Source organism: Lissotriton vulgaris, unplaced genomic scaffold, assembly GCF_964263255.1.
Source record: "Lissotriton vulgaris unplaced genomic scaffold, aLisVul1.2 SCAFFOLD_1535, whole genome shotgun sequence".
NCBI lineage: Eukaryota > Metazoa > Chordata > Amphibia > Caudata > Salamandridae > Lissotriton > Lissotriton vulgaris.
Window position 1 is genome coordinate 216,776 of NW_028248545.1, and position 19,610 is coordinate 236,385.

The following is a 19,610-nucleotide window of genomic DNA, read 5'->3' on the forward strand; positions in this document are numbered from 1 at the left end:
CCACATGTGGAGCTCATTAAGATATAAAGCTAAAAGTGTCTCCACAGCAATGTACAGAGCATGGGTATGGGGTTTTGCTAATTCTCATCTGTTGCAAACAGTAGAAAATACCTTCCTGAGATACATCTTGTCTGTCCCCTCTAGCACATCCTCAAATGTCTGTCATGCGGAACTGGGCTTACCTTACATATCGGACCTTATTAAACTGGAGCCCATTCTTTTGTGCCATAGAGTGTGGACAAAATTAGAGACCAAGCTAAATAAAGACATATTGATGGATAGCCTGAAGCTGGAATGGGCTTTAAAGATCCCATGGACAAGATATGTCTGCAAATTTATAGAGGATCTCGGACATCCAGAGTATTTTTTTACCGACCCAAGCAGATTAAATAAGGTCAGGAGAAAGAACCTAAAAACAGTGGGTCTCCATTTGGACGCCATAAGACTCATCTGAGATTTTAAAGCAGAGTGTTCACCAGAAGCAACAGATCTTAATTACTTTTATAACCCAGCCATATTTGAAAGTCGTTTCTGGGGGCTATGATCGTTTGTTATTAACCAGATTCAGACTAGGGATATTCCATAGAATTGTTAGTTTTCCAATAGTGAACGACTTGACCCAACAACTGCAAGTGTGTTCATGTGATAATCTTTCAGATAAATCCACTATACAGGTGTTGCGGTTTTGTAAATTATATAGAGAACTGAGAAGGATGTGGATCATTCCTAGTCTAAAATGCTTTAGGATTAGACACTGTAGGCCAGCTTTCACTGCTCTGCAATTCTTAGACAATGTACATATCACTTGGAAGATAGCAATGTTTTTAAAACATGCAGTTAACCTCAGGAAAAGGATGGTAGTTCAAGTCTAAGGTTACATGGGGCCAAAGGGTAACTTGATGAATTTAAGAACCTTTTGATCCTAGCTTCTTATTGCTATTCCTTTTAAAAGCCTTTCTGTTTTAATGGCTTTCCTACGTAATGTATAATTGAATTTAATGATATATATATATATATATATATATATTGTCTCTTTAAACTATGTGTTTTTCTATGATTGTATGAAATAGCAATCGAATAAAGTTGGTCTTGACTGGGTGTTTTTTGGTTCCAGCAATCCTTGTAAACATATATTCAATTTTGTGGCTTTAAAAGTAAGTACTATTATCACTGCAATAATGTCACTCAATACAAGTTTTTTTCTGTGGTTATATATTATCTTGTGATATCCTTGCAAATTCAGTGAAACTGCTAGATGGGGATGAAACTCAACATTAAGTGTGTACCTAAGGCGGCAATGAGTCAATATATGTTTTATGTTCGCTATTATAGAGTTGTTGCAGCAGTGCCTTTATGCCAAATTCGATATGGTTGTTCTAAGCAACAGTTAAAAAGTGGTGAAACTGGTATTAGTTTGCTAATGTTCAATGGAGAAAAGTAGGTTTTGAATCTATTTTTAAGTAAAAACATGTTAGGTGACCCCCAGCTTTTCTTTTCCCCCTCCTCCCCCGTTTGGTCCAATGATTACGCTGCTTTTGGTTATTCCCGATTTTCTCTGCGAGTAGAACCCCGACCTGTAAAACTTTACCTAGGTTGAGGGTACTCCAGTGCAGCAAACTGTTACCCCCGAAGGTCCCCGAGTGAGGGCCCAAGGAGTTGGACCTCATTAATTGGTAGGCTGGTATATATCATGCCCTCCAAACCAGACCTCTGAGGTAGTGAGCCACTCTCGACTGACTCCTACAACGGACCAGGGCAGATAATGAGGACCAAAAAAAAAAAATACATGTTTACAAGTTTTCTCCAGCGATTCGTGTGCAAATATTTCATGCATACATTTGAGTTCTAATTTGTAGTGCTCCGCCACACTAAAGCCCTCAAAGATGTACCACAGGACAAGAAGACTAGTACAGGTTCTAAAAAAGGGTCTTTGATATTTGCGCTGGAAAGAAACCACGTTACTGATGTTGCAAGACTGAACAGTGAGAAATAGAGGTTATGGGCATTCCAGAATGTACGTTGGTTCCTGCAGCTTCATTTCCATAACCTGTGCTGTTACCTGGCGAAAGCCGGCAGTGCTTCGGCAGGTTTTCAATTCCATGTTCCAGCATGACAGGAACAATGGCATCATAGTTCGGCAACTCACTGAAACACAAAAAGAAAAAAAATATTTTACACAGATTTTTGGTGATCTCTTAATAGCAGAATTTGATCCACTTCTGTGCCCAAAACTACATTATGTATCTCACTATGCCTTCCCGAGAGTTAGAATGTGAAGGTCACTGGAATAAACTAATTCTCAGCTCCATACTCTCCTCAAAAAGCGCACACTTCTTACAGGATATTGGCTGATTTTTAAAATCAAACTGGTGCTGCAACCCAAAATTGCATAATGAATAAATCTTACTTCCTTGTAATCCTAATTCTTCCCTCCAAGAAGATCATTAAAAAACAGATAAGATGCCTCCTCATAAAAGAAATGTACTAGAATGGCAGAATGCACTGAAATTACAATTTACTGCAAGCTCACTTTGTTAGCTAACCAAGGTTTGAATCACCATCTCCGCATCCACGGTCTTCCCTTAACCAGTTTGGTTACTAGGATAGTGGTAATTTTACTAGGTATTGGCGCCACTGAGGGATGTGCACCTGTCCACACTTTAGGTACTTAACTATAATATCTTCACGGTGCTACAAGGAGAAGAGAACCACTTCCCTCTTCTAGTTAGGCGAATGCCACAAAAATGCTTAAGACCCCTTAGCACACGTTTAGTACATTATATTTCAATCATATACATGTGTTTCCACCATTTAGTACACGCTCAAAATCAAATTCTCAATCCTTTTGTTCAGGTTTAGTTTGTTGTTTTATTTCAGGAGACGTCACAGCCGACACGTGTTTCGTCGATTTGGGGAATGTAACCCCCGACTTTTTCAAGGCTATTCTCCACTGTTTCTGTAGTTATATTTCGGTGGGCTTATCGTGCAATGTATACGGAGCAGAAGGGACGTATTACCTCCCAAACACGAACATTACGATAAGCCCACCGATATTGAACCAACATTTTGGTCAATACTTGGAAGAAGATTCCGCTACATTTACATCATCCCCACAAGAACCCCTCTGAGGGTTGGAATTATCACCTCAAAATATAACTACAGAAACAGTGGAGAATAGCCTTGAAAAAGTCGGGGGTTACATTCCCCAAATCGACAATAATGCAACAAAAAAGAAGAATATACATCACAAAGCTTTCGAAAAAGATTTCAAAAGGAACACACAATTAGTATGATACACATTTCATACACATTTTCACTATGAAATGTGTATCATACTAAATGTGTGTTCCTTTTGAAATCTTTTTCGAAAGCTTTGTGATGTATATTCTTTTTTGTTGCATTATTGTCTAGTAGTTGTCACATGTTGAGTGTCTTTCTCGGACAACTCGTCTGAGTGTATACGTTGAAATTTCTAAAGCAAAAGGTAAAAATAAATATACCAAACAAATCTGTAATTCATTTTTGATTTGTTTGCTCGTAGTAAAGAGCACTGAGAATTGGTGGGGGTGGCACTTGTTTTTCTAAAAATTATATACGGTCCAGCCTACCCTACGTCCCGGGACCTACCTCCTTAACTTTAACCAACTTTATGAGAAGCATCCTCTGTTAACTCGACGATAATGATAGTCCCTGAATCTGCGGTGTTTCCACCTGGTCGTTTGATATATCAATTGTTCCGGATGGCTCTAACACCAACAGCGGGCCAGTTAAGAGAACACCAATAGACTAACGACGGTGGTCAATTGACAGTCGCCTTTGGGTTAGTTCAATCTCATGGCAGAGTACTGATTCTGCTCTCAGTAGAAACGCATCAAGGGTTCCCACTATCCCTGAACCCCCTGCCCCTTACTCATGACAGTGGGTGACTCAGAATTTATATAGCTGAAGATTACACAAATATCAGTATAACAGATGCACCACAAACAAAATATAAAATCACTAAGAGGCCTAAAAGGGACTAAAATGTCAATGTAAAGGGAGTGGCCCAGCCCAGCCCAGCCTCTTCCTGGCTAAGACTGGCTTAGGCGGGCCCGCCCTTGGCCCGGGCTTAGGCGGGCCCGCCCTTGGCCCGGGCTTAGGCGGGCCCGCCCTTGGCCCGGGCTTAGGCGGGCCCGCCCTTGGCCCGGGCTTAGGCGGGCCCGCCCTTGGCCCGGGCTTAGGCGGGCCCGCCCTTGGCCCGGGCTTAGGCGGGCCCGCCCTTGGCCCGGGCTTAGGCGAGCCCGCCCTTAGCCCGGGTGGGCTTCGCCCACGCGCGTCCCGCGCTGCATGAGCCCTGCCCTAGATTTAAAGGGCCGCTGGCGGTGACGCGCCTCCTGTACACCTAGCGTTGCAGCCTGGGGGTTGTAGTCTCGCTCCCCCAAGCTGTTCCTCTGGTAATTATCGGATTCCGGGCTTTACTAACAGACTGGCAAACAGTTCAGGGCACCCGCGCTGCGCGAGCCCTGCCTGAGATTTAAAGGGCCTCCGGCGCTGGCGGTGACGCGCCTCCTGTACACCTCGCGTTGCAGCCTGGGGGTTGTGGTCTCGCTCCCCCAAGCTGTTCCTCCGGTAATTATCGGACTCCAGGCTTTACTGACAGACGGGCAAACCGTTCAGGGCTCCCTTGTGGATTGGTTCACAGATGTTGTGTACATTGAAAATGAAATGCTTTGAGAATGCAAGAGACGTTCCTTTTCTCTGGAGGAACGTGCATGCACAGTGAATTGAAAAAACGTCTGAACAAGAAGTAGCATTTAGAGTTGGTTCCTAAAACTTGCAGATCTTTAAACAGCAACTTGGCCAAGAACAGGCAGAGGCTTCCACTGATAATACAGGACTGTCTCTACAACTCACATTAAAAGAGTTGAAGGAAGGACATATTCAAGCAGCCCCCAACAGTTTCTTATGATACTTGTGAGAAAGTGGCTCTATATATAATGGACCAGAATAGGGTACAGTGGGTATAGAGTCCACAAAACCCCAGAGGTATAACAGAGGTTAAAGCCAGGTGTGACCTTACTCTCTAAATTGGTAGCTTGGTCGAGCAGTAAGGCAGTACCAGAGGACAGTGTAAAGCATTTGTTGTGCACACTCAGTCAGCAAATGGTCTCATACACTCAAAGACTGAACTCCAGGCCAATTGTTTTTATATCACAAGATGTAGCTGTTTTATTTCTAGAACCAACAGGCATCAAAAATATACTGTTCTCAATATGAGAGGTCTCAGGTGAGTACTTTGCCGAAAGGCAATAAACTTTGTAAAGACAATAGGTACAGGGGTTGCAGTAGGAAACACAATACTACACACAATTTAGCATTGAGCTCAATGGATTCCCTTATATAAATACAGGTGATTACTTTGTAAATTTCTTTGGTAATTCCAGGACTGGCTCCTAGGTTCAGTCCTGGGGTCTAAGCTGGACTTTGATAATTCCAGGACTGGCTCCTAGGTTCAGTCCTGGGGTCTAAGCTGGAAACAGTTTAGCAAAAACGTTTTAGGTATGGTGGTGATTTTTCAGGAATAAAAACCTATTTTAAAAGTTCACACTTCAATAGATATCTGGCAATGTTATCCAATGGGAGAAAATTCAGGTTGCTGTTAAAGTACGATCTTGTTACTTTTGTAATCCAGTACTGGTGTCTCAACTCAAAACAGGTAAGTAATTAAGTTTCAGTATTTCGTATGATTTTTAAAGAATATTTCTAGTTTTTAAAAGTAGACACTTGAAAGAAATTTCTTAGAAAAGCAGACAATGGATTCCTATTGAGAAAAAACAAGTTATTCGTAAACCTGCTAGGGATACTTTTGCGTTTCAGCACTGGGCTATAAGGTACAGTACTGGCTCCTCTCCTGATCACAGGTGAGTATTTCCGAATTCGGATGATTTTTTATGAATATTTAAAGTTTTCAAAAGTAGACACTTAGAAGATTTTTCGAGTCAAACCAGTAAATGTTATTCAATGGCAGGTAAGTGAGTTACCGGTTTCCTAGTGAGTACTCGACTGGTGAAGTTGTGGTACTGGCATAGACTCAGGGGTCCCCCAGGGTCAGGTGGGTACAGTTGGTTCACCCTCAGCGGCGCAGGGGCAGCCGGGCGCAGAGGTAGTTCGGCTTAATGTTATCCGATGGGGGGCCTCCGGTTGGTGGCTGCTGGCTAGCCGGCCTCGCCGCTGTGGGAGCTGGGCTCCTGATCACTTGCTCAGAGCAAAGGGGAAGCAGGATAGGACAAAGGTGGCACGGCCAGCAGTACTCGGGGGCTGGGTGCATGGTGCTTTGCGCCGTCGGGCGATCAATGTTATCCAATGGAAAAGGTCAAAAGGGAACAAAGGCTGCAGGCTCGGGGCAGAGACTCTCCATGAGGCGAACAGCACGTCGAGAGGTAAGTTGGGATCTTGGAGCACAGGTAGGTACCCCAAAGGGAGGCACAGGGGGCTGTTGGGGTGTCGGGTGCAGGGGTGTCTTTGGGTGTCGGAAAAGCTTACCCTCAAGCTGGCCGCGGTTGGGGGCCCCTGGTTCTGAGTATGCAGGCGTTGTCTGGTTCGTCGAGGAGGGTCTTGGGACACTCTACTTCAGGTCCTAGTCGCCGGGGGTACGTCCTCGTGGTCTTGGATCACTCGTGCACTGGCCGGGCTCAACGGGTGCAGAGTGGGCTGGTCCGGAGCTCCATGGCTGGCACCAGGTGGGTTGTTGCAGCAGAACCTCTGCTGATGCGAGTGTCAGACTTTAAGAGGGTAAAGGAAGGCAGGTCCTCTGGGAGCCCCAAGGTTACTGTCCGCAGGAGTCGCCGGGATTTAGGTAGGAGCAGGTTCCAGGATCAACAGGCCAGTAAGGCTGGGGCCAAGTCAGTTGTTGTCGTCCTGTTAGCAGCTGCGCGGCGGGTGGTATTCTTCTTGATATTCTTTCTTCTTTTGGTATTGGGATCAGAGGAAGGAAGGTTCAGGGAGCCCCTAAATACTGAATTTAGAGACGTTACAGATAGGGCAAGGGCAGAGACAAATAGGTCCCTGTCCTGGGGTGGGTACACCCCCTAGCCTGCTCCTCTCCTGTGGGAGGGGGGCAGGAGCCTAGCTGGGATTGGGCAGGGCTCGCCATCTTCAAGATGGCCGGAGCCCGGGGTCGTGCTTCACCTCGTCTCCGCCACCTGAGGCGTGGGGTTGGCACAGGCTGGCACCCCCCCCTTCCTGACGTAGTTTTTCCCGCCAGAGTGCGGGTCAGAACTGGTGGGGACCAGGTGCAGGGTATAGCAAGTGGTCTGGAGAAGCACAGAGGCGGCATGCCTTTGAAGCTTCCCACTGCCCATCCTGGGGGAGGAGACCTAGCACCTCGCCCAGGATGTGCATTGTTGCAGGCCCAGGAGAGCAGGGGACTCTCCACCCAGGGGTCCAGAAACATGTCTGCTGTGTGGCAGCCTCTGCAGCCACTCAGCCCTGACGTGGATTGTAGGTTAGGCTTTCAGAGGGCATTTCTAAGATGCCCTCTGGTGCATTTTACATTAAATCCCACACTGGCATCAGTGCGGGTTTAATGTGCTGAAAAGTTTGGTACCAAACTTGTCAGTCTTCAGTGTAGCCATTATGGTGATGTGGAGTTCGTAATGACAACCTCCCAGCACCATATACTCTTAATGGCATCACTGCAGTTACAGTGCCCAGGACTTGCCCTGGGTACTGTAGGGGCACATGGCTCATGCACCTGTGCCCACACCTCTGGCATAGGGCACCCAGCTAGAGGGGTGACTGAAGTATAAATTTAAGGAGATGACCAGGTATATATCAGGCGCACAACAAGAATATGGCACACAGTAATAAACACACAGTGAAAAAATGGTGCTTCAAAGCAAAGAAAGGGAGGTCACCCCTCTTCCCTACAAAAGCAGAAAACCAGTTCCAGGTATAACACTCATAACAATTCCTTGCTGAGCACTTCCAATATATATAGTATGTATATAACAAAACTTTATCAATCCAAATATGAATAGATGTCCAGAACTTTCCGATCAACAGATTATGTCCAAGTCTAATCCATTCAGGTAGAATGACTCCAATTGAAACACCAAGGTATGTTGTTGATTACAGCATCAGTCCAATTTTATTTCATCTTTCTTCCATCAATCAAAATTGGCAGCCTGGTAAAGGGTTAGTACTAATTTTCTCATAATACCTAGAATCATGGAGTTGAGTTAAAATCTCAAAATTGTAGTCTTTTTTGTTCAAACAACAATGTTGCCACCTTTGTCAGCCATACGTATGATAATATCAGACTGCAGTGATAGTTTGAGAGCTAACCTTTCATCAGATGTTAGATTACCTCCAATGTATCTTTTCTTGTTATTATGTTCTCTTTTTATCAAGTTGTCTATATCAGCAGTCACTGATTTGTAGAAAGCATCCACCACATTGACTGAAGTATGCCAGGGCAGTGGGGTCTTTGGGCATGGCACACAAAGTTGTGTGACTATCTGATGATGGGGGAGGTGCACAGCACTAGGTTTTGTAGATGGGCTCTGTAATGGGTTTAAGATAAGGTTGGGTGCTCTGTCAGGTTACGTATCCGTCCTGTTATGTTATGTAGTTAACAGTAATGTTGTGCATACATAGAATATGAATGCATCCCTGAAGTTGGGCACACCATGGGTTCTTTTCAAGAAGACTCCACAATCAGATTAACATGAGTTGTTGTTTTATGCTTTGTATCCAAATTAGTAACTTGATATCTTCATCATATCATATTGAATTTCATTGTGTTGTTAACATATCCAATACATTTCCTCATAGCTCCGATGCATCTCGGGCTTCCGTGCCCTTTCTCAAGGAGCTCTATAAACCAAACAATCAGATATAACCATCACTAGTAAATAATAGCCGACATGTCACATTAAAAACAGTAAAACAATAATAATAAATCATACTGTGATTCAAATTCATGCATGCGGCTAGTGTGCAAACGCTGCGGCAGTTAGTGATAAGGTGCAACGGATACATAGTGAAGTGAAGTTACGTACGGTGGCGTGCACGGAACTTACGTATCTGAATGTTCGTATTGTCATAGATATAGCTGTAAGTTAAAAAAATGCTAAAATTTGTGAAGGGCAACCGTACGATGCTGCTGTCTCGTTCAGAGTCATAGCATAATACCATGGCGGTATGGAACAGACTTACTAGATTGGCAAACATACTCGATCGCGTCCGGTCTGTTGAGCCTCGAACAAACGGGAAGGTAGTTCGATGGTTAACGCGATGTTATATCATGCATTGTGATTCGCTTCGGTGACACGTCGAAGCGTGCATACGTTGTGTGTAAAGATAGAAAACGGACTGATTCGCGGCAGCCATCTTGAAAGTGAACACAGTCTCTGACGTGCAACAATACGGGTATAAACAACAGTATAATGCATAATAGGTGCATGGTCGAACCGTAAACAGTATACTACTATAAATGAAATTGACAAACTCAAATCATACATTTAAGTTATGTGACAAATTCAGCATCACAGGCAATACAAATGAGTAAAGTATGCATCAGGATGCCACTAGAATAGTGGCTAAATGAAGCAGCTAAATTCAGTTCTATCATTTAGCCCAAAGGGCTTCATGGCTTGCAAGCGGTAAATCCAGGATATTTCACGTTGCAGTAGAATTCTGTTGTTATCAGTACCCTCAAGTTTCTCGATGATTTCAAGTACCATATACTTTAATTGGGAAATGCTGTGTTTTTGTTCCACGAAATGTATAGCAATGTTCGATTTTTCATTCCTGGTCCGTATATTGGATTTGTGTTCATTTAACCGAATTTTAATTTTCCTTTCGGTTTTCCCCACGTATATTTTTCCGCATGGACATTTTAGTAGATATATTAGGTTGGATGAGTCGCATGTGGCATTGACTTTGAGCTTAATGTCGTGACCCTTCATTGGGTGCGCTATGGTGTTTCCTTTGATCACATTGTTACAACTATTGCAGTTCATGCAAGAGCATGTGCCCTTTGTTATACTTGATTCCCTTGGTTCCTTCAGGAGTATCTCTTTGATGTTATTTCGCGTGTACGCGAAAATAGGTGGAGCTTTAAATAGGTCATTGAATTCTGCTTCTGATTTAAGAATGGGCCAGTGTCTTAAAATGATTTTTTTGTATGTGATACTGAGCGTGGAGAATTTTGATACTAGCACCATCCTAGTGTATTTAGGTTTTTCAGATCTTGTAAGCGCCTGATCTCGAGAAATCATAGATACCCTGTTTTCCGCTTGTTCAATTATATTTTGGGGATATCCTCTTTCACGGATTCCATTTCCCATTTCTTGAATTCGTTTCTTTCCTGTGTCACTGTTAGATGCAATGTGCTTTGCTCTTAACATCTGCGAGTACGGTAGGTGACGTTTCAAAGAGCCCTGGTGGAAACTAGAGAAATGTAAAGTGTTGTTGCGGTCTGTTTCTTTGCGGAATAAGTCAGTCTCAAAGCCTTGAGGTGTTCTCGTACTCAATACATCCAGGAATGTGATTGATTCTTCACTCATCTGCCAAGTGAGTTCAATTCTGTCATCTTTCGTATTCAACGTGGTTAGTGATTGTTGTAAATGCTCTTTAGTACTTTTACAGATGAAAAACAGATAGTCAATGTATCGGACGAATAATTTCAAATTTTCGGACCAGTCAGAATTTTCATAAATATGTGTGTCTTCAAATTCCTTCATATAAATGTTTGTGTATGTGGCTGCTGCGCAATTGCCCATGGACATGCCGGACATTTGCAAATACCATACCTTGTTGTATTCAAAATTGCTGTGATACAGGGTGAACATCATTAATTCCATAAGGAATTGGTGCATGTGGCTGTCAATGTCACTGTTTAAAATAGCTTTCTCAATTGCGTCAATACTCCCACCATGAGGGATGGACGTATACAGAGATTTCACATCCGCAGTGTATAGGACTAGATGTTCATCAGCTTGTGTGGTGACTTCTGCAAGTTTGAAACTCCGTGGTGTCTTTCACGTAACTTCTCATTTGTTTTACCACAGGTTGGAGGTATCTATCTAGGAATTTGCCTACAGGTTCGTGTAGGGAACCCCTAGTGGATACGATTGGTCTAAATGGAGGGTCCTTGATGTTTTTATGGATTTTTGGTGTCCTGTGTATTGTGGGACTTTTAGGATATTTAAGTGGCAGGTACTTTTGTATCCTTTCATCTATAGTTCCTAGTTCTTGAGCTTTTGTTATTAAGTCATTTAGTGTATACCCTTGAATTGAGTGGTAGGGTTCCCATCAAGCCTCATGTAAGCTTCTGTATCAGAGATGTGTTCATCAATTTTATTTTTGTACATTTGGGTATTTAAAATCACCAGGGCGCCGTCCTTGTCGGCTTTGATGCATTTGATGTTCTTGTTATTAGCTATTTTCTTGAGAGCATCCTGATCTTTTTGGGTGATGTTTTTGGTGATTCTCTTTCTATAGTTGATTTTTGTGAGATCCTGCTTAACCAAGGTTTCAAACATATCAATGCATTTGTGGCTGCACGGTGCTTGGTATGAACTAGGCGGACGTAGTCCCTTCAATTGATCGTTTTTTTTAGTGTAGTAGGTGGCAAAACGTTGTCAAAGAAATGGCGTAGTCGTAATTTGCGGGTGAATTTAAAAGTTGTTACTTCCAACTCTAGAAGGCTAGTTTGTGTTGTCTGAATAAATGATGCCCCTTTTCCCAACAGTTTCATTTCGTATGGTTTTAAAATGGTGTCAGAAATATTGATAACTAAGTGTTCTTCTTTTTCTTTTGAATCGTGCTCCTTGTGTTGGGGTGACCTTTCTCTTTTTCTATTACCCTGCAAAGGACTCCTCTGTCGTTTAGGCCTTCCTCTAAAAAAAGGCTTGGATCTTGATGGGCCACTTTCCTGCGTGGTGTTTTTATCCATATTACTCATGGATCCATCTGTTCTTAGCGATGCTGGGGCAGATGTGACAGGTTTTCTTGGTTGTGGACGACTGGATGACTCACTGCCAGATGAGGAGGTATAAGTTTGCTGACTATATGGTTTGTTCCTTCGTCTTTGGGCATACACCTCTGCCCAGGTGTACACTTCCCCCAGTTTATAGTCCAGGGTATCACTCCTGAACTTGCACACTTTTCTCTCATTGATCTGTCTTGTGTGCTTATCCAACTGTGTCTTGATGTCATCCAAGATGTTAGACCATTCTTCTGCTGGGATAGTATCCTCTAGTTCTTTTTTAATTTCCTTAATTTCAATGTTCAGGTCATGAAGTATGTGAGATAATTCTTCTACTATGAGTAGGATTAAATCTAAGCTACATTTGATGAGGATCGCATTCCATTTTTCTTGGAAAGGTTTTGAGTTCTCACACAAGGAGGGTTTCAGCGCTATCCTGGGTCCAGGGGGAATTCTTAAAGCTCTGTGATATTTAATTAGTGTGTTAGCATGCAATTTCTGGTTTACCTGGCGCTTAGATAGATACAGAAGTTGTCTGATGCATTGCAAGGTTGTATGCCATGTCGACTCTTGGTTTAGCTCTGTACCTAGACACTCAGCCTGCAAAGGCAGTGTGTGGGTGTCCGGGTACAGGGTCCCCGAGGGTGGCACAATAAGTGCTGCAGTCCTCAGGGGTCTTCTCTGGTCACCATGCCCTGGGTACCTAGGGTACCATTTACTAGGGGCTGACAGGTGGCCAGATATGCCAATTGGGTTTTACTTTCAACACAGCTTTTAGGGAAGGAACACAGGCCCTAGGTACTTGGTTGGCAGGGACCCAGGGTACACTCAGTCTAAGCACATGAGCAGTTCAGAAAAAAGTAGGGGCATACCAAGGCATGAAAGCTGGCACTTTCTCACAATACTGTTCCCCTAAAGGAACTAGGACCATCTCACTGCTAGTGTTAAAGGTGCTGCAGGGCTCAAAGATGGAGCAGGAGACTCCACAGTTGAAATTCCATTCATATGGTGAGTGCAGACAGCTGCTCAGGTTGCCTGCTTTCTAAACAAGGACACCTGTGATCGGACAGCGAAGGAAGAACATGCCTGCCAAAGAGTCTGCAGCAACAGTTAATTCCAATGATAGCGGTCGTAGTTAAAAAGAGTCCGTACCCCTTGTTTTCTAACATGCAAGAGGATGCAGGAGCACAAATGCAACTATGCTGCAGGCATAACGTTCCAATTTTTCTTGATATGAAAACTTCAGCCTTACTTATTCCCTTTTGAGCATGCATTCCTCAATGCATGTAATCGGCAACTGAATGTGTTCCTACGTGTTACTCAGGTTTTTGCCCCTACAATTTGTATCGTTTCTACACAAGTGTGTGATACTCTGTGTGTGCTTGAGTGCTTGTAGGTTTGTTTGTGCCTCCATAAATGTCTGCATGTCTTTTGGCATGTGTGCATTTGCGCTTTTAAGGATGCTGGGTCAACACGTGCATTGATGCTTGTAGAGGGTTTGCTCTGAATCTACATATGCTGTGTACCATAGATGTGTGTATGAGGTCAGCACCTGTAAAAATACATACATGTATATTTTCAGGTCTAAGTATGCGTGCCCATATGAATTTTTTAATTTGTGTGTATAATGGATGTCAGCTGTTGACCCATTACAATCAAAGATGCCCAACTTGCTGCTTAATAACAATAGCTTTCAGGCTCAGCAGCTCCACAGAAACACGGCAGAGACCTGTAGTGGATAGGGTTCTGAATCTCCTTTCGTTAGCTAGATTTGTATATTCAGAGATTTTTAAATTAAAAACAATGATAAGGTACCTATACAAGATACAGATGGGACAGCTGGTCTAATAATCACTTGTCTGTCTGCACTAGCTTAGAGGAAATGGAGTGTTTTCAACTTGTAGGCCTGGCTTCGACCAAGACACACATTTTATAAAAATGATACCCATATTGTGGTTAACATTAATAGGCTTTCAGCCAGGATTCTTCATCAATGATCTGTTGTAGTGTATTTCATGTTTTTTCCATCCACTAATGCCCAGGTCAACCGACTACATCCATTGGCTCGAAGTGATGGCATTCTGCTCTCTCTCAAGGAGCCCATCTGCCCACAAAGTAGCTCCATTCAGTGCTGGGATTACTTTGGCAATGTGTGGTATTACGGGCAACATTTCTTTTTTACTTTTCTGCAATTTTTTTATGCATATCGGTGAGGACTTGGTAGCTTACCCAACATTATTTTATAGAACCACGCCAAAAAACAAGTTTTTGCAAAACCAAAAGTTTGGCAGCCAATTCCAGAACTATGTGGCAATGTTTGTTCTTATTTTCATTCCATGTTTAGAGAATACAAATAATTACTTGCATCATTGCTATGTGACCTCTGACATCACACCATCTCTAGCAATTTCACCAACAGTGTTCGCCGTTCAAAAACTCAGAATGCAAACACAGTAGAGTAGAATACCAAGACAGGGTCAAAGTATCTCCGGGCACAGAGCCACTGGCTAGCTTTATATTGGTCTCCCTGCTAGATCACCTGCATAAACACAAATGTTGATATGCTTCTCATCTTTTATAAACCGCCCTTCTGACCTTCATCCCAATAAAGTTCAATTAAATATTGTGCATTGAGTTGTGAATGACCAGGAGAGATTATCCAGAGCTTGTGTTTCCAATGTATTCTGGCATTTGTTAAAAAGTCTCAGAATATAAAGTAAAAACCAGGACCTCATGAGGGTCTCATGTCCAACATGCGGCAATTGGAGAGCTCTAAACTAGTGAAAATGTGCTGATGATAAACCCAGTATATAACCACTGAAACCCCTGTCAATCTTATATTTAACTTGTCTTTCATGTCTGTACACTATGCCATTTCTTTTTCTACGTCTTTGTGTGCTGTGCACATGGGTGCTACCAGTAAAAGTCTTTTATAATGATGTATGTTACTAGCCAAGAATAGAGATAACATAGCTAGACCGTCTGGATGAGATTTCGACTAGAAATTAATAGAGAACCCTGTGCCTATAGAGCAAGTACTTGCTGCTATATGGTTAACTTGTTTCTAAACTGAAATGACTTTTTTGTTTGAATAATGATTAAAAAAAAACTAAGAACCAATTATTAACAGTCAGTTTAGGATAAATGTTAGTGATGTGAATTGCATCCGTTAGGAAACATACTGTTGCCATAGTTACCCGTTTGGCAGCATCAAAGGGAGATTACTTACCAGAAGGTTTGTTTCAGGATCATGGCTCTCTCCTCTAACCAGGACTTACGGGCCTCCGCAGACTTTCCCTTACCAGCATCCACCACTTCAGGGGGAAACTCTATGAAGGGAGAAGGCAAATTAAGACTCTAAAATGAGTTCACTAATACTAATACTAAAACGAGTTGTAAAACTAACTGTGAAGGACCTCAGCATCCATTTGCTAGTATTACTTAGTAAACACTTAATTTTCACCTTCTCGAACAGTCGTTAATCACTCGTGAAAAAGCCAAGCACAAGTAAGATGGGGACTCTAGGATCAGTGGGTTACAGGATTGCATCAATTTCTCTCCACGTCGACATTTCCTACGCACTTCTTAATGTGCATTCCTTAAATGTTTCTCATCGCAGCTTTGTTACTACTCTGTATATTAAGATGCCTCCTAGAAGGACAAGCATGGCAATGCCCATACTAAAAGCATTTGTAACATTGTAAATGCTACAATTGGGAACAACTGACCTCATCGCACAAAGAAGTGCTCAATAACCTAAAAACATTGGGATGTTATGTTCTGTTATGTTAAAATCATTTGTAGAGCGCAGTTATACCAGGCGGGTTCATGGTGCTGTGAACGGAGGGCAGCAGAAGTGTGGTGGGCAGACTCATATGCCTGAGAGAACAGAAGTGTCTTAAGAAGAGATCTGAAGTGGGTATAGGATGTCGCTGATCTGAGTTCCAAGGGCAGGGAGTTCCAGAATTGAGGAGCAAGTAGAGAAAATCTGAGACCACCGTGTTTTTTCTGTTTGAAAGTGGGGATGGTGACCAGGGACAGGTGAGATGAGCGAAGTTCACAAGAGGGGAGATAGCGATGGATTAAGGAGGAGATGAAATCCAGGCCAAAACCAGCCAAGGCTTTAAAGATGGTACATCGCAATTTAAATGCACAGAGTTTGGCCACCAGGAGCCAGTGAAGGCTCTTCATCAAGGAACGGACATGCTGGTGTCTGGCTTGATGAACGAGGAGCCTAGCTGCTTGGTTTTGGACCAATTGCAGGCGATGGAGCAGATAGGCTGGCATAGTCAAGGCGGGAGATGACCATGGCCAGAAGGACAAGAGTTTAAGCCTCGGTGGTAAGAATCTAGAAATGTTTTGGATTCTTCGAAGATGGAAGAAGCAGGATGATACCACTGGCCAATCTGAGGTTTCATAGATAGATCTTTGCTGACTATGACCCCTAGGCTTTTAACGGATTAAGCTGGGCGGGGAGGATTGCCTAGGAGAGGAGGCCAAAAATTAGGGTTCCAAGGATTGGAAGATCCTCTGGTCAGGATCAACTCGGTCTTGTTGGGGTTGAGCTTTAGTTGATTGGCATACATCCAATCACTAATTGGGATGAGAAATCTGTGCAACCTCGAATTATCCCAAAAGCTCCAAGTCTCAATGATGCAGAGTTCAATGTGTCAAATCCAGTAACGAAATGAAACAAAGAATGTATATAGCTCTATGAGTACCCGGAGGTGTCTAGGCACTTAGAAGGGCAAACACGCAGAGGTAGAGGTGGGGATGCATTAGTAGAGCCAGGTTTTTAGGCGCTTCCTGAAGGTAAACAAGTTAGATTCTTTTTTGAGAGAGATAGGCAGGGAGCTCCAAGGTCTGGCTGTGGTGTAAGCAAAGCTTTTTCCTCCGCATTTAACTGTGTACCTTAGGGATGACCAGGTTGCCGCTGTCTGATTAGCTAAGGGATGTAGGGTTTTAAAAATTGCAACAGTTGCCAAGGACCAAGGCCGTGTGTAGCCTAAACGCAATACATAGTGCTTTGAAATGAATACGTTTGCTAATAAGCAGCCAGTGTAGCTCTGCGAGAGCCTTGGAGGCAGAGTCATAGCGAGTGAGCCCAAGCAGGACTCTAGGTGCGGCGTTCCGAGTCATCTGGAGTTTATGTTTGCTACTCTTGCTTGCACTGGTAAGAAGGCCATTGCAATAGTCCAGCCTGGAGGCAATCGTTGTGACTGTTTTTCTTAGCGCAAAAGGAATAAATGGAAGTACTAATTTCAAGATTTTGAGAATGAAAAAGTAAGCCAATGGGGTGTAATTGCTCTGGGTTTCAAAGGTTAATTTGGTGTCTAGGGGAAATCCACGATTTTACACTTTGTTAGCAGGTGTCGGGGGAGGGCACATATGTTTCGGCCACCAGATGTCTGGCGAGATAACTGGCATGTTGCCAAAGAGCATGACTTCCGTTTTTGGAGTGTTGAGCTTTAAACCGTTATCCTGCATCCGCTTCCCTATGTGGCTCATGCAGGCTTTGAATCGAGATGCAGTATCAGCGGACTAGCTATTAATGGACACTATTATCTGTGTGTCATCCGCGTACGACACAGCGTAAAACCGAAACTTATTAGCTTGGCCAGGGGGTGACATACGTGTTAAAAAGGGTAGGGCTCAACGATGAGCCCTGTGGGACTCCACAAGAGAGTGAGAAAGCCGAGGAGACGAATCCATCATTTGCCACCGATTGTGACCTGTTAGACAGGAAGGAACTGAATAGGAGGAGCGCTTTATCCCTAATTCCAGGCGAGGCGCTCAACGAACACTGCTGAGAGATCTAACAGGATAAGGACAGCGCTCTCCCCAATGTCGAGAGTTTGCCTAAGCTCTTCAGTGGCCGTAATAAGTGCCAACTCAGTGATGTGGTGGGCCCGGAAACCATAGTGCGAATGGTCCAAAATGTCACCCTCCAAAAGGAAAGCGGACAATTCTTCATTAAGAAATCTTTCAATGATCTTAGCTGGAAACGGCAGCCTGGATAGGAGTCTGTAGCTGGTTGGGGTCCTCCGGATCCAGATTGGGTTTCTTCAGAAGAGGCTGAATGGAGGTTTTTTCCATTCCATGAGGAAGAGCCATTCCATGAGGAAGTGCCCAGAAGAAATCATGAGATTGTCCAAGATGAAGAATTTTCAGCGGGAATGGGTTGAAAGGAGAACCAAATTTAACTAAGGAAATTAATTTGGTGGTCCAATCAAGTGTGATAGGCAGGAAGACCAAGTGTAGGGGTGGTGAAGCTATCTGCTTTGGCGTGCGAAACTGGACTGTCGCTCGGGGTCTTGTGGGGCAATGCCGAAAGGTTTGATTGGGGTACAAAAGCATTGAAGACTTGTTTGACTTTTTGTTGAAAGGAGTCTAACTTATTGCAGAATTGCTGGCTACTTTCATGATTTAGTGGTTGCAGGAGCTTGAATAGTTTTTAAACCGTGGTGGATAGCCTTTTAGCGCATCCATTTGATGCTTCTATTTTTTTATTTGAAGTAGTCTGACTGCCTTCAAAATAGATTTTTGTATGCTTGGATGGCTATTCTATTGTCTGATTTTGTCTGGACATCGTTCTCTAGCCTCCATTTCCTTTCTAGTCTTCTACATATTTGTTTTAGGGCCTTCAATGATTCATTGAACCATGGTTCAGAGATAGTCCGCCTGACTGATTTCTGCGTGGTTAGAGGAGCCAACTGCTGACCAGCGGAGATAATCCAGGATTGATAGCTCCTCACTGCCTCATCCAGGTCTGCCAGAGCAGACTGGCAAGAGCAGGAGAGCATCTTGTTTAGCTTTTCTCTCTTTACCTTATTCCAAGGTTGAGAGCTAAAGACTCTTAGATACATTAGAGGGTTTTTCGCGTGGCAGGGTAACATCAAACATGATCGCCTTATGATCAGACCAGATAAGTGGCAGTACTCTTTTCCATACTAACAAATACTTTATCACAATTGCTTGCCAAAAAACAAAGCAAGTCAGACACATTGCAGACAATTGGACAGCAGTGACGTGGTCACTGCGAAGAGTAGGGTGAATAAATAGAAATGAGTAACTTCCGTTTGCAGGGGGTAATAATGGAATTGGGAGAATGTTACATTGGCAGAAACCCTACATGGGACTGAACAGCTTTTGTTGACAGATGGTGGTCACTAGCTATGCCGCAATCTTAATATAAATATGACAATACAAGACACTTGTGGAGGGGTCATGGGGGATACTAATACTTGGATAACCTCAGGCAGCAGCGCTTTTAGTAGGACGTAGGTTATAAGTGGACGCCAGTCTATGCAAATTCACAAACTGCCCTGCAGCTCTTTTTGAAGCTTAGGCCCATCTATCTAGATAACATCCAGATGCTGGAGTAGATGCAGCGAAAATTCACTTCAATCCCTGCTTGGGTCTCATCTCTTTACCAGAGAGCCTGTCCAGTCTCAGTCCCCAGAATATCTACACTTATCTACTAACTGAACAACGTTGGAGAGAGCCAGTGAATCCACCAAATCTCTAAAAACCAAGATGTTAAACCACCTGTTAAACCCCCAAACACTTTTGTATTCAAAAGCATCTGTAATCTGGCGGAAGGGTTGTGGGCAAGGGTAAACAAAGTTTAAACCGG

General features: G+C 43.4%; 1 protein-coding gene across 2 annotated transcripts in view; it reads right to left on the reverse strand.

Annotated features, from left to right (window-relative positions):
* Positions 1 to 19,610, reverse strand: part of LIG1 (DNA ligase 1) — a 397,262-nt gene that overhangs the window by 124,150 nt on the left and 253,502 nt on the right. For both annotated transcript variants that reach the window (XM_086950012.1, XM_086950011.1), the window contains exons 15-16: positions 15,204 to 15,303; positions 2,060 to 2,145 (exon numbers count right to left, since the gene is read on the reverse strand). In XM_086950012.1, coding sequence (XP_086806138.1) covers positions 2,060 to 2,145; positions 15,204 to 15,303 — 186 coding nt within the window. The remainder of the gene's footprint in view (positions 1 to 2,059; positions 2,146 to 15,203; positions 15,304 to 19,610) is intronic.